The 15175-nt window shown below is 44.1% G+C and overlaps 1 protein-coding gene across 2 annotated transcripts in view; it reads right to left on the reverse strand.

Moving 5' to 3' along the window:
- CCND2 (cyclin D2) overlaps window positions 1–15175 on the reverse strand; it is a 70240-nt gene that overhangs the window by 17790 nt on the left and 37275 nt on the right. For both annotated transcript variants that reach the window (XM_015411191.1, XM_015411190.1), the window contains one exon: window positions 2877–3025. In XM_015411191.1, coding sequence (XP_015266677.1) covers window positions 2877–3025 — 149 coding nt within the window. The remainder of the gene's footprint in view (window positions 1–2876; window positions 3026–15175) is intronic.

Below are 15175 nucleotides of genomic sequence, written 5' to 3' on the forward strand. Positions count from 1 at the left end.
TGCTGTGCCAAACACTTGACGCAGCCAAGGCTGCTTACAAGACCCAGGCAGACAAGGGTAGGGTGGTGGGGTTTGATCTGAAACCTGGGGATCTTGTGTATGTCTCGACCAAGAACATTAAGATGCTGCGACCTAGCAGGAAATTGGGGTGGAAGTTCATAGGTCCATTCAAAGTGCGTAAAGTCATAAATGATGTGGCGGTTGATGTTGTTTTGCCTAAGAATTTACGTGCTCTGCATTCCGTTTTTCACATGAGCCTGTTGAAAAAGGATCCTGGCCCGTCTCCCTGGAGACCAGCAATTACTCCTCCTCCACCGGTCATTTTGGAAGGGGATGAACATTTTGAGATCGCTGATATCCTTGATTGTAAAGTGAAACGTGGTAAACTCTGGTACCTTATCGAATGGGTTGATTTCGGTCCCCAGCACCGCGAATGGGTGGAAGAAGGGGATATTCGGGCCCCTTACCTGATCCGTAGTTTCCACAGAAGGTTCCCGGACAAACCGGGAGGTCTCCCGCCCAGCCCGGGAGATCTCCCGCCCAGCCCGGGAGGTGTGTTGTAAGTGTATTTTAAGGGGGGCAGTATGTCAGCAAGCTGCCATTCTGTTTTCTGTGACCTCTGTGTACATATCCTTCCCTGTTGCACCCGGCTTGGTTTCTATCATCCTGCTCCTGCGTTGGAATGCAAAAGATAACTGCTGGAGGTTGTGTGGGGGAGAAGATGCTGTAATGCTTGGCTATTGCTTTTCCCATGAGTACTGCACCTGTGTTTTGTCTAATGTTCTGCCTGGTTCCCATAGACTGGGCGCGCAACTGTTTCATTAGCCCGCCAGCGGGAAAGCTATTCATTGGATCTGTATCTATTTGAAGTTCCTTTATTATGCTTGCCCTAACTGTGTATCCCCAGTTCTAACAAAGAACGTGTTTGAGTATGTCTTCAACGCTTTGAAATAAATTTTGCTTTTCTTGAAAACGTGGATTTATTCTCGATGCTTGGGGATCCAACACTCAGTCACCATCTTCTGCTAGTGACCTTTTTTTGTTTCATCTGGCATTCCCTCATTAACTCTTATTAGCCCTCCTCCTTGTTTGTGTATCTTTTTAAAAAAAATTTATTTACAGGTGATTTATATACCGCCCTTAACCCCTAGCGGGTCTCAGGGCGGTTTACAATGTGCTACTGTATCGTAGCTAATACCTATCTAGGGCCACATATGGTGCGGGGGGGGGGACAACCTACCAGCACCCCTAATACGGCACGGTGTTTCTTCGGCAGCTTTTTCTTGGTGTGAGTTGTTGCTGTTGCTGTTGTCCTTGCGACCCGGCTGCTATCGGCTGGACGAGCTGGCTGTTATTCTTTTTGGAGCGGCGTATCTCTCCTCGGGCGCAGCCTCGGCAACGTCCAAGCGGCTCCTGCCGCGCTGCGTCCCGCGTTCTGACGTCGCTCCAACTCTATGACCAACTCCGCCCTCGGCTCCGCCTTCACCACTGCTCGAGCCAGTCACCGCCGTTCTGGTCGCCTTTCGCTGTTTCTCTGCCGCCGCCATTTCTTTTCCTCACTTGCTGCCGCCGACTCGATCTCCTCCTTCACTTTTCTTTACTGCCGATCACCAGCACAAGGCTGGGAAGGGAGGGGGGTGCCCCCTGCCATCTAAGGCAGGTACCCATTCCTCTGATGTTAACAGAGCCGCTGGGTTGGCGGGAGCTGGGACGAGAGCCGGGGGCTCAACCCGGCCGCGGTGGGGAATCGAACAGCCTTCTGGCTGTTCGTCCAGATGTTAACAGCAGGCGTTGTAATGCCTGCGCCACCGCTCCTGCGTTTATATAAATATCTATATTTAACGAATTTAACTAATTAATTGGCATAAATACATTTTATTTGTTTTAAGTATTTTATACATATTTTGTACTTTGAATGCTTTGAAGCACATTAATGTTTACACCAGGTTAATTGCTGCCACAGGACCCCTAAATTGGGTGGAAAGGCAGCATGTTTGTGTGCATTAAGTGCCGTCAAATTGCTTCCAACTTATGAATTAATGTCCTCCAAGATGTCCTACTGTTAACAGCCTTGCTCAGGTCTTGCAAACCGAGGGCCCTCGTGGCTTCCTTGATTGAGTCAATCCACCTCAGGTTGGGTCTTCCTCTTTTCCTGCTGCCTTCAGCTTTTCCTAGCATGACTGTCTTTTCCAGTGACTCTTGTCTTCTCATAATAGGACCAAAATATGATAGCCATTGGACTCAAACTTTGTTCCGCTGCTTCAGACCAACATGGCTACCCACCTGAATCTAGTCTCAGTTTAGTAATTTTTAGCTTCTAGGGAAAGCTCACACTTGATTTGATCTAGAACCCAGTGATTTGTCTTCTTTGGCGACCTATGGTATCTGTAAAACTCTCCTGGCATAGAAGTTTTTAAAATAAAATAAACACTCCCCCTTGACTTTCCCCCTCTAGTTCAGAAGAAAGAAGACCCCTCCAGCACACAGATGCATGAAAGATCTCCTACCACCTACCAAACCCCTGTACTCATGGCAATACACCTCTTGGCTTAGTAGGGTTCACTGTAGGACACAGAGGTGACTGAAATACCGGAAAATAAATTCCCCACATGCCTTGTCATGTACACCGTTTGACCGAATGAGCAACAAAACAAATTGCCTATCTGGGATGGGGAGCAATGGCCAAAGGAAGAGTTTTCTCCCTTCTCCTTGTAACGGTCCCCATCAGCCTGAAATCAGATCCTCTGTGGACAAAGTGATCGTTTCACTACCCTTGAGAACATGGTATTTCCCCCAGCAGCATGTTAACTGTACAGCACTTCATGAAGTCCATCATGCCAAAAACTGCTCGTCAACGATTCTAGAGACACACTCACCACTTCTGTGTTTGTGATTTTGGCCAAGAGTTCTGTTAAGACATCACCAGAGAGAAGACTTTCTCCCTCGTCCAGCTGCAGGCCGCAGACAGCTGCTCCCACACTCCCCGTCGCTATCATTGATGGCGGATACATGGCAAAGTTAAAATCTGTAGGAAGAGACCCAGGAATTATTCTAAACCTAGGCAAGATAAGCAAACAAACTTTTGCAGTAGCAACCTTTAAATTCTTCCATGTTTCCCTGTGGAGTGAGGTCTACTGTGGAACGAGGGTTTGCTATTTATGATTCCAGTTGCAAAAACTGTAAAGACAATAAATAAATAAATAAATTTTGCTGTCAAGTCACAGCTGACTTATGGCGACTCCTTCTAAAAGGTCACCCTTTGACTTGTAGGGTAGTGATACCCAGGAGCCAGCTGTGGCTCTTCTGAGCAGCATTCCCAAATGTGAGGCCTGCCCCATGTTTCAGGAAAGCAAGCAAGGCCCTCGCCTGGTGGGGCTTGTGGTTGGCAGGTGGTTCTCACCTTGAAAAAGTTACTTCCAGAAAAATAGGTACGTTTCAAGCCTCCCTGAAGTGCAGGCCTTATGCTAGGGAGTCTCTTTCAGCTGGTAGTTAATTGCAAAACGTGGCTCTCCATGAGCAACAGAGTTGAGTGCCACTGTTCTAGGATGAATTCGCAGGGGAGAGAAATGAAAAGTTATTACTTAACTGGTCCAGGGAAAGGTTCTGCAGAACTAATGGGTTTCTGTTCCCTGGTCCACATTAAAGCTCCACTTGCAGACGGCATTAACATTATTACTGTTTTGCAATAAGTCAAATTAAAACAGAACACGGTGAAGACACACAGCACTAGCCAACAAATACTGGAGCAGTTGTGTACTAAGGCAAGAAGGAGTGAATTTTTAAAAAATCCTACAAACAGCTCCAAATAATGTTATAAATGACTCCCTCCTAAAACAAAAATTCATAAACACACCAGCTGTTCAAACCCTGTTCCTTAATCAAAGAACAAGTAAAATGTTTATCAAAACACGTTTTGAGGCTATAACCTGAACACCCACTTACTTAGAAGTAAATTCCTTTGCAATTGATGGAGTTTACCACTGAGTATGTCAGTTGAGGACTGAAGGTTAGCATCGTCTTGAATAATTTTGCTTCTAATTACACCCACTGAAATCCAGACTGATGCCTACTATGAATTTTAGAGCTTTACCACTGAGAGAGCCCCTTTTCACATACAAACTGCACTGGAGCAACCCACCTGGCTAAACACAGAGAAGTCCTGTTCACTAGCTACAGCGCTTGTATAATCTGTGCACAGCATACACCTGATTTTTCCTTATACGTGCTTTGTATAATTCTAATGTTACTTTCAACTCACATACAGCTGAACATGTAATTTTAACCCCAGATTTATCCAGGCGCTGCTTCCTGATTTTATTTGTAAAGTGAACAGGCATCGACACTTTCTAACAAACAGATGTACACATTTACATGCACGATATACATGCATTCCCTGCTAACATGTGAACGAGGCTAGTGAAAAACACTTTAACCTATTTAGCCCAATGTGGTGTCCAAAGGCACCATAATGCCTGCCAACACCTTTTCTGGCGCCTACCAAATGTTTTTAGAAACTGAGTATAGCCAGGTGGGACTGCCCAGAAGGGCATCTGATTAGCTGTGTAGATTAAAATAAGATTATTCCAGCACAAGGTGCCACCATAATATGTTTTATTCTTTTTCTTCTCCAGCACATTCTTAAAAATTACTGCTTTTGTGCCTTGCATTCAGGCTTTGTATGTGTGTGTGTGTGTGTCCACGCATCAATACCTAAGCCCATGTAGCTAACCACCACTTCTTCTGGATCTGAGCCAAGCAGAAATGTGGCCCAGATCCAGGAGACAATAACTATCTCATCCTAGGCTGACCAAGCTGAGCCCTCTGCTGTGGCATCCATACCCCCTTAAACTGTGCCACCTCAAGCTATGTTGGCGGTGGGGCTTGGTCAAAGAACCAGCTCTGACTAAATCTTAGTTCCAAAAAGGGGAGGGGGGGAGATAAGGACGAAGGGATTGTACCAACAACTTCCCTGAGTGGGGTGGATTTTGAGGAGGAAATTAGAATGAAGAACCGGTATCACACAGATGTTCAAGCAGGGAATCCCAGATAGTATGAAGAACGGCAGCAACAGGACCTTCCAAAAGTTGGAGTGGGAGCAAAGGAAGTAATGACATGGGTACTGGGGAATATCAAGGCATGAGAGTAGAGAAATTAGTGAGCAAGACCATGGAGAACTCTGAAAGTGAAGTGCGAGTTTGTGCTGGATCACAAGCCACCAGGGAGTCAAAGTAGGGATTGAAGGCATTCATTATGTGGTCTGAACCACCATAGAGAAATTATTTGGACACTAGAACTCTGAATACAGGTGAGGAAGCTGACGTGAGGACAACAAAAGGCCAGAGAGAAAAAGGTTGCAACAGTCAAAGAGATGACCAAAGCATGAGTCAGAGTCTTTGGGTGAGGGGGCAGAACAGCCATATTTTCACAGTGTAGTAAAGCGATATGAGACGTGACTTGACAACAGACTGAATACATGGGAGTGAAGGACAGGGAATATTTCAAGATAAAGCCAAGGCTCTGTGCCTTTCCACTGAGTGGGTACTGACATGGTCCACGAGTATGGACAGTGCATGAGAGAGAAAGACTGGGGAGAATTTATTAGCAATATCATACAGGCAGGAAGGAGGGAGGGGTTATATCTCGCTTTTCTCTGCCTCAAGAAGTCTCAAAGTGGCTTACAATCACCTTCCCTTCCTCTCCCCACAACAGGCTCCTTGTGAGGTAGGTGGGGCTGAGAGAAGTCGGAGAGAACTGTGACTGACCCAAGGTCACCCTGCAGGCCTCATGTGGAGAAGTGGGGAATCAAACCCGGTTCTCCAGATAAGGATCTGCTGCTCTTAACCACTACACCACACTAACTCTCCATAGATAGAGATATGGGATCAAATGAGGGGAGAAAGTTCCCGGATAAAAAGGGTGTGCTTTTCCTGGGATTCCTGGATATAGGGGTTACACTTGTTTTAAACCACAGAAGGTTGTTGAGATCAGATTTCCCTTTGCAGAGGTTGTGTTGTTTTAGTATAACTTTTTTCTGCATATGTGTAATAGCTCTTGGTTTCTATCAGTTTAACTAATGTAGGCTAACAAGTGTATGATTTCCCAGATCACCCCTCGTTCTCTTTATAAAATTCAGAATTACATTGGCTGCTTTTGAATCCTCTGATAAGGAGGCCCACTTTAGTGGCAAGCTGCTTTGGAGATTAAAAAAAAACAAATTTCTCTTTAAGTACCTTCAGGGGTATGCCACTCAAATCTGTGATATTTTTTTAAGTTGCTGAATTGCCTTAGAATGTCATCTCTACCCAACTCTTTCAGACACGCCTGCCCTCAAACAGCTATTCTGATACGGTTACCTGTTCCACATAAAACCCATTCAACTGCTGCCATCTCCCTATTTTCCATTGGCAATCCTTTCACTTTCTTTGCTGTCTCTCTAGCTGGCTACCTGCTTCTGATGTATTTAAATAAATTCTCATTGCTCATCTCAACATCTGTAGCAATATGACTTTCAAATTTGCCTTTTGTTTGCTGTACTCATTTACATTTGTTGCACCACATCCTGAACGCTCCTCCTTCATTTGGCCAAGGCTGCTGGTCCCTAAGAAATGCCCACCTCCTTTTTAGAGGTTCCTTGCCTGTTCATTAGCCAGACTGAGAAGGGATGGTACCTAGTCTGTAGCATATGTTTTATCAGAAATTTTGAAGAAGGTGTGACTAACTGGAAAGCATCCCTAGATATTTGACTCTATTTACTCTCGCTTTCAACGCTGACTGATCAGAGAAATGCAACTTTTCAAGCCAAGTACAAAGGGTAGGTACAGAAGATTCTAGCCTCCAAGCCCTATGGAAATGTACCTAGCATGTTCCAAATCCCAGTTTCCTTAAACCAGCTCACATTTCAAAAGTGGGAAAGCACAGACTGTAGAACAACCTTTAGTCTCAGGTCCCTACCTTGCTGTGCCAATCACAGCCATTGCCAAAATCACCACACACCCAGCATTCTGCCACAAACTCTCTTATGTGCCTGGCATCAGCTAGTCTCGCTGTGCAGAGTTCTAACCTCTAATCCAAACGTCCCTCCGTCTTGGGGTTTTGTCCATATTGCCTGGAAGAACTTTCTTTTTCTTTTTTTCTTTTGGTTCTGGCGGTTGATTTAACACTGGGCAAGTTCTGTACTCCCAGAGACTGTCCTACCGAAGAACCTGAAAATAAAGACCCACAGTGCCCCTGCCAAGAGCATCGCTGTAGGTCCCCTTTCCACATGTGATCACATGAGAAGGCTTCTGTGCCCAACAGCCTCGTTAGCTCCCTTTAATGTCATTCATAATGTAAATGAGACAGATTTCAAATGGCAAAAGGCCCAGAGTGGCTAAAGCAGAATGTCCAAGAAAGCCTTCCGTCACCTCTAGCTTTTGCCTCATCTCGCTCCATAAACGGGCCTCATAAACTCAGCAATTAAAAAAAAACAACCAAACTAAACATGCCCTCGGTTTTTTGTTGTGCAACAGGCAGGGATTTGTATCACTGCCTTCCCCCTGTTTAGCACATTAATTAAGTACCACAACTGGTGAGGCAAGAGAACTGTGGCAGTGACCTTCCTGCCGATATAAATTTCACTTGATGTAGCCACAAAAGGAGCAAGAGGCGGCGCAGCAACAGCGTGCGCATGGACACACACCCCAGCCATCACTCTGGACCTTATTCACGTGGAAGGAGTTCATTGAAACGACAGAAAACCACAACACAATTGGGGCCACCTAGGAGATGGAACAGAAAAGGTTGAGAGAGGGAGGGCAGGCATCAGAGGGGAGAAAAGCTGTGATTATCATACTTCCATGTTCGAGAAAAGCATAATAATGCGAACAATCTGTCAGGGTAAAAAAAAATTCCCAATAAATAAACATTAAGCACCATCTTGCAGAAGGATACGGGAACCCCCACCAAGGACATTCCATTCTCCCTGTGGTTCAAAGCCAGGATTTCCCCACAAAACTAGCTGTTAATTGCAAACCCTTCTTTTACCTCTTCTGTGTACCAGGCCCGAACTCATTCATTTCCTCACAAACTTAAAAGTCAAGCTCTTTTGCCTGAGCCAGGAAAAGGATCAAAAACACTATGCTTCCAAGAGTTTACCGAAATATTTGAAATACTTGGAAAAGGACAGATTCAAACTGGGAATGCTAAGTGTAGGACCACTGGCCACAACATTCGGATCTCTTAGCCAGGATAATTGCATTTCAGCTGCCTGCTATTAATGCCAATGTTCTTCACCAAGGTTTTAAAATGGAGTTTTATCTCCTTGCCCAGTTTTCTTCCTGTTTTTATGTTACCACTGATTTTAGTGGTTGCTGGTCTACAATACTGGCATGGGGGTTTTAATTGCTATTTCAGTTCAGTGAGTTTATTTGATATTTTAAATTTTGAATTGTATTTTCATGTTTATGCTGTTACTAACTCAAGCAGATTCTGAAGAATGCAGAATGTAAATCTTTTAAATGAATAGGGCATATGCTAAGTCATCCACAGCTGATGCTGACCAATCAGAATTTGAACAAGTTAAGTAAAGCTACAGAAGGGATCTTTTAACAAATACATCTTTGACTCTGAGAAGGAAGGATGGCATTGTAGGAAGCTTTTGTTGTTCAGTCGCACAGTCGAGTCCGACTCTTCGCGACCCCATGGACAATCTCCCGCCAGGCTCTCCTGTCTTCCGCCGTCCTCCGAAGTTGGCTCAATTTCATGTTCGTTGCATCGCTGACACTGTCTAACCATCTCATCCTTTGCCGTCCCCGTCTTCTTTGACCTTCAATCTTTCCCAGCATCAGGGTCTTCTCCAGTGAGTGCTCCCTTCTCATTTGGTGGCCAAAGTATTTGAGCTTCAGTTTCATTATCTGGCCTTCCAGGGAACAGTCAAGCTAGCTAGGTCTTAATTCAGGTGGGTTTTTCAGGCATGAGCCCAGGAAGCAGTTTTGAATTCCTGAACTTAGCCCCAAAATATTTATGAGGGAAAATGTTTAATTTTGTAAAAAGTCTTCTACAGAGAACACATTCCAATCCAGAGAGAGGTGTTTTCGGATATGCTAGCACCTTCTACTTTATTATTTTATTATTTATCCTTCTTTACTCCGGGGGGAAAAAGATTTCTCCTGGAACTACGAATTACGTCCAGGCTACAGAGATCAGTTCCTCTGAAGGAAATGTCAGCTTTGGAGGGTAGACACTACAGCACACCATAGAGCCCAGGAGGAGTGGAGTTTTTTCTATATTTAAATCTTTGCTTATTGCATCTGAGAATGTGTATGGGGCCATTTCTATCAGCAGCTGGTGCTTTATCCAGTGGTATGGCATCTCTAGTCCTTGAGAACTTGTGTAGAATCTGGTCATGGGCCATCTCTAAATATGGTATCTTGACATGTTGCCCCCCACAATAGTCTGATTCTCATGTTTGAAATAACTGCTTGGTAGCCATGTTATGAGACAAATTCATCATCTAAATATAGCACTGAAAGAAGCTGAACAACCTTCTTCACAGCAGCATTGTTGGGTACATGGTGAACAAATATGGACAAGATATTCTACAGGTGAAGGAGAACACCTGAAAAAGCCCCCATTCTTTACTTCTCAATATCTCTACACCTCACCTCAGAAGATATTGCCCTCTTTTTCCTTGAATACAACGAAAACCAATTTGGCTAACAATGCTGCCCCTGGTTGATCATCTGACAATGCTGCCCTGAATCTTCCCAAAGCCGGTTTAGTCAGCAGAGATCAACACTGAGTCTCAAATTTACTTGCTTTCAACTAAGATGTGAGGACAAAAAGTAAAAAAAGCAAACCAAAATGTGAAGGTTCTCAATTAATAAGGACAAGTCTGTCGCCTGATGGCAAAAGGCCCACCAGTATTGGTGGCACAAAGTTCAGTGGTACAATCATCATAATAAACTATAAGCAGTAATTTATTTTTAAAGACAACTGTGTTCTCAGAATGTTGTCAAGGAAAATGACAGCTAATACTTTTATTTCTGAGACAGAAGTTCCTGGGTTCAGGTATCTCTAGGACACCTGCTTCATTCTTAGCTGGAAGCTCCACTAACTAATTCCTACTATATGGGGGCGAGCTCAGTGGTGAGGGAAATTCTCTCTGTGAAACTTTCAATGACTCTCTCTTACTTCAAATCTGTTTCTTTAAAGAAGGTATATGACCAGGAGTGAAACTGCCTGGTTAAAAACCTGCAACCAATTCCAGAGGAGGTATTCAGGAGGGCATTTTTATAAAGGGATAGGACTACAATATAACAAAATGGGTCAGGAAGGAGATTTTACAAATGGAATCAGGACTGTAGTCTATCCCACTGTTTATTGTATGTATTATCTATTTACTGTATGTGCTACCCTGCTCTCACTGCATCGTTTTATATACTTCGGTAATTACATGCTATGTCAAACAAAGCAAATCGAGTCTGATACTTTTTGCACGTTTTCTAATTTTTTGTAATCCTTGATCTGTCACATTGCATCATAGATGTCTCATGACTGTTCGACTTCACTGTTTGACTCGGTGTAATCCACCTCAAATCTCAGTGAGAAAAGGTGGACTGTAAATTAAATAAATAAATATTTTTAAAAAAACTTCTGTTACACTGGACCAAAACACATCTAGGGTGGCCATCTCGCAACCTCGAGTGCTACAAAGAGCTACCTCACTTTCCAACTTTTTCCTTCTTGAGTCCAAATGCTCTCTCTCTCCCCTCTTCTATCTGCTGTAGGGGAATGTTAATATTCCACCTATTTCAGGAAATGGGGGGGGGGGGCCGGGGGACTGGGGCAATCAGAACAGCTGGAGCATGAGTTGTGAGAAACCGGTCTTTCTACAGTACCATTACATGGAAGATATAGCGGTGGAACAAGCAGACCTGTTCTACTAAGCAAAGTCACTTCCCTCCAGTGGAAGGGGGTCTTCTCCTAACTCAGGACACTAAGACCACCTTGCCTTCTATACTGGAATGGACACACACAGCCCAGTGAAGTGCAGGTGGAAAGGCTGAAACCCTAACGCATGCAGCAAGAAATGAAAAAGAGCTCTGGACACAACAGGCAGCAAAAACAACAAATTTTAACTGCATTGATAAGCTTTGTGGAGTAGTGGAAAAGAGGATGCCAAGACAGAAGATAATTAAATCAGAATTACTGAAGCTACCAGTGGGGCCTTTTCAATTTGGAAACAGACAGATGCTCCAAAGGAAGGAAATGTGGCCATTTCAAGCAACAAGATCGCCTGGCCACAGCCTCCTGGATCTTTTAAAATTCAGAAGGCCATTGCCGAAGGGAAACTATTAAGGGGACAGGAAGCAATTAAGCAATGAATACAGATCTAAGGAGAGGCAAAGCGCAGAGGTAAGGATGAATTCAGGCAGTGTTCCGAAGTTGGCTATCAACAGATCTGTGAACAAGAGGGACTTGGAAGGGAAAGGGGGGGAGAAAAAGCCAGAAAACAGCCGGGGTTTTCAAATTCTACTCAGCTTTTGGGACAAGATATAGAGCATGGCGAACGTTATGTTACAAACCACATCAAAAGCTGTTTTATTATTTTTCTCCACAATTTTCAATAACAGTAAAATATGCTAAATGTATACAGCATGAAAAGCAGATCTCACAACCATCAGCATAAATCAATTTCAGATCTAGAGATATATAGAATAAAAATCCACCCTTTCCCCCACTGTACGGCGGAAGTACATGTTTTAGAGGCCTGGCCATGGTAACCCTGGTCTCTGCTGACCATCCCACAAGTGGTAAGGGGAGAGTGCCACATGAAGAAAAGAGTGTAACACAGTTTAACCTTCCACCAACTTGACACACTTCCTTCACTACCCCTTTCACCCTGCCTCCCCAGTTAGGTTTGGATGTTCAATTACTGCATTATAGGAAAACCAGGTGGGAGAAGGGAGTAGCAAGGGAAAAGCAACAGAAGAACACTGTGAGACAACTGCTTCAATTCCCCACCCCAGGTTTAGCAGAAACAAGACTGCAACCAAACATATAGCTCTGAGAAATTTTTTTTAAAAGCATGAAGGAAAAAACTGAGTATTTCTTTGAAGGCAGATAGCCAGACAGCCATTCCAATCATATTTTGATACACTGAAATCACCGGTAATCACTTAGCTGATTAGAAGGAATAGCCACAATTGCGGTGTAAATTACAAAATACAGTCTCCACTGCAATAGTCAACCCAAGGAAAAGCCCCTCAAAAAAACTGAGGGGAAATATTTCATTTTCAGATCTTAACTTTGCTACTTTCAGAACATGGCCACTAGCCATGGTGACTGAAGGGAACCTCCACATTCAGAGGCAGTAAACCTACGAATACTGGCACCAGGAGGTAACATCAGGGAAAGGCCTTGGCCTCTATGCCCTGTTGTTGGCCCTCCAGCATAGCTGGTTGGCCCCTATGTGAGACAAGATGCTGGACTAGACAGACCACTGGTCTGATCCAGCAGTGCTCTTCTCATGCTCTTAACATAAGCATTATATATAACTTACTGAACACAGTAGTTAGTAGTACTTTCTAACAAAGTATGTGTTGGTTTTATTCAAATAATAATTACAAATCTTGCGAGCAGCCCCAGAGCCATCTAAGCCTATTTTAGTTTGTGCAGGTGAGATAATAGGAAAAGAATAACAAACTATTTAATAATGTATCACCACCACCGAGTAATGTGTGTCATAGTAATAACGGACAAAATCGAATCAAGGACAAAAAAACACATAATGAATTGAACTTGATCTGTCTTTACAAAAAGACAACACATTTATAGACAAGGAATAATCAAACTGCAGAATATCCAAAAAATGTAAAGTTATTACATTATTAATATTGCTACTATATTAACAAAAAGAACTCTTTTGGGTGTACTCACCTGCAAAGCTATATAAAACTACTTTTCAGTTATAGACTGAGTTTTACTGGAAAGCAGAAAATCAGTTTTTTGTTATTTGTCCAAAAACAACCATCAAACAAAAACTATTTACAAATACAAAAGCTCAACAGGGTAAATCTCCACTACATCTTCCCACAAACATACTATCATAAACAGTACAACTGCGCAAGAGATTTTATTTTGGATACCAGAATCTTTCCCTCAGTAAACTGAGAAAACGCTGCTCTTGGTGGAAGTTGGTCTGCCCTGAAAGAATTTTAACCAGTAACCAAAAATGGGATGGCAAATAGATGACAAACTCTCCAACTACCCACCAGAAAAGTAAATTCCACGTTTAATAAATCCACGTTTTTAGGAAAAGCAAAATTTATTTCAAAGCGTTGAAGACATACTCAAACACGTTCTTTGTTAGAACTGGGGATACACAGTTAGGTCAAGCATAATAAAGGAACTTCAAACAGATACAGGTCCAATGAATAGCTTTCCCGCTGGCGGGCTAATGAAACGGTTGCGCGCCCAGAGTCTATGGGAACCAGGCAGAACATTAGACAAAACACAGGTGCAGTATTCATGGGAAAAGCAATAGCCAAGCATTACAGCATCTTCTCCCCCACACAACCTCCAGCAGTTATCTTTTGCATTCCAACGCAGGAGCAGGATGATAGAAACCAAGCCGGGTGCAACAGGAAAGGATATGTACACAGAGGTCACAGAAAACAGAATGGCAGCTTGCTGACATACTGCCCCCCTTAAAATACACTTACAACACACCTCCCGGGCCGGGCGGGAGATCTCCCGGGCCGGGCGGGAGACCTCCCGGTTTGTCCGGGAACCTTTTGTGGAAACTACGGATCAGGTAAGGGGCCCGAATATCCCCTTCTTCCACCCATTCGCGGTGCTGGGGACCGAAATCAACCCATTCGATAAGGTACCAGAGTTTACCACGTTTCAATTTACAATCAAGGATATCAGCGATCTCAAAATGTTCATCCCCTTCCAAAATGACAGGTGGAGGAGGAGTAACTGCTGGTCTCCAGGGAGACGGGCCAGGATCCTTCTTCAACAGGCTCATGTGAAAAACAGAATGCAGAGCACGTAAATTCTTAGGCAAAACAACATCAACCGCCACATCATTTATGACTTTACGCACTTTGAATGGACCTATGAACTTCCACCCCAATTTCCTGCTAGGCCGCAGCATCTTAATGTTCTTGGTCGAGACATACACAAGATCCCCAGGTTTCAGATCAAACCCCACCACCCTACCCTTGTCTGCCTGGGTCTTGTAAGCAGCCTTGGCTGCGTCAAGTGTTTGGCATAACAGAGGCCATGCTTTTTGCAAGGACATACACCAGGTATCAGCATCCCCCACAGGACGTTGGCCCATCCCCTCCAAGAAAGGGAGGGGGGGGCTGTCGTAACCAGAGACAGCTTTATAAGGAGACATGCCCGTGGAGCTATGGACAGTATTGTTATAACAATATTCAGCAAGAGGCAACAATTCACACCAATCATTCTGTTGATAATTAGTAAAACAACGAAGATATTGCTCCAGGGTCTGATTAACTCGTTCTGTTTGTCCGTCAGTCTCAGGATGATACGCGCTGCTGAGCCCTTGTTCCACCCCTAAAATGGAAAGAAGTTCCCTCCAAAACTTAGAAACAAATTGGGTCCCCCTGTCAGAAATTAATTTAGCAGGTAATTGATGAATTTTCACCACGTGAGACATAAACGATTTCGCCAACCTCTGAGCTGTAGGCAAGGAAGGAAAAGGCACAAAATGAGCTTGCTTAGAAAATAAATCAACAACCACCCAAATAACAGTGTTCCCTTTGCTCGCAGGGAGGTCAGTAATAAAGTCCATGGACACCACTTCCCACGGTCTCGATGGGGTAGGGAGTGGCTGCAGAAGACCAGGAGGCTTGCCCACTCTGGGTTTAGTCAAGGCACAGGTTTGGCAGGACCGAACAAAAGTCAAGAGGTCTTTGCGCATCTGTGGCCACCAGAACTGTCTGCGGATGAGTTGCAGAGATTTAACAAAACTCCAATGCCCTGCCAGTTTCGAACCATGAGCAGAATCCATCACCTCCCTCCTCATCGAAATAGGCACATACAGTTTGTCTCCAGAATAAATCAGACCTTCAGGGCTACGGACACAATCTGGCAACGCTTTCAGGGAGGCATCATCATCAGCAGTAAAAGCAGACATATATTTCTGGACCCAGCCCCCCCCCCC

Source organism: Gekko japonicus, unplaced genomic scaffold, assembly GCF_001447785.1.
Source record: "Gekko japonicus isolate JY-2015 unplaced genomic scaffold, Gekko_japonicus_V1.1 scaffold944, whole genome shotgun sequence".
In the NCBI taxonomy this organism is placed as follows: domain Eukaryota; kingdom Metazoa; phylum Chordata; class Lepidosauria; order Squamata; family Gekkonidae; genus Gekko; species Gekko japonicus.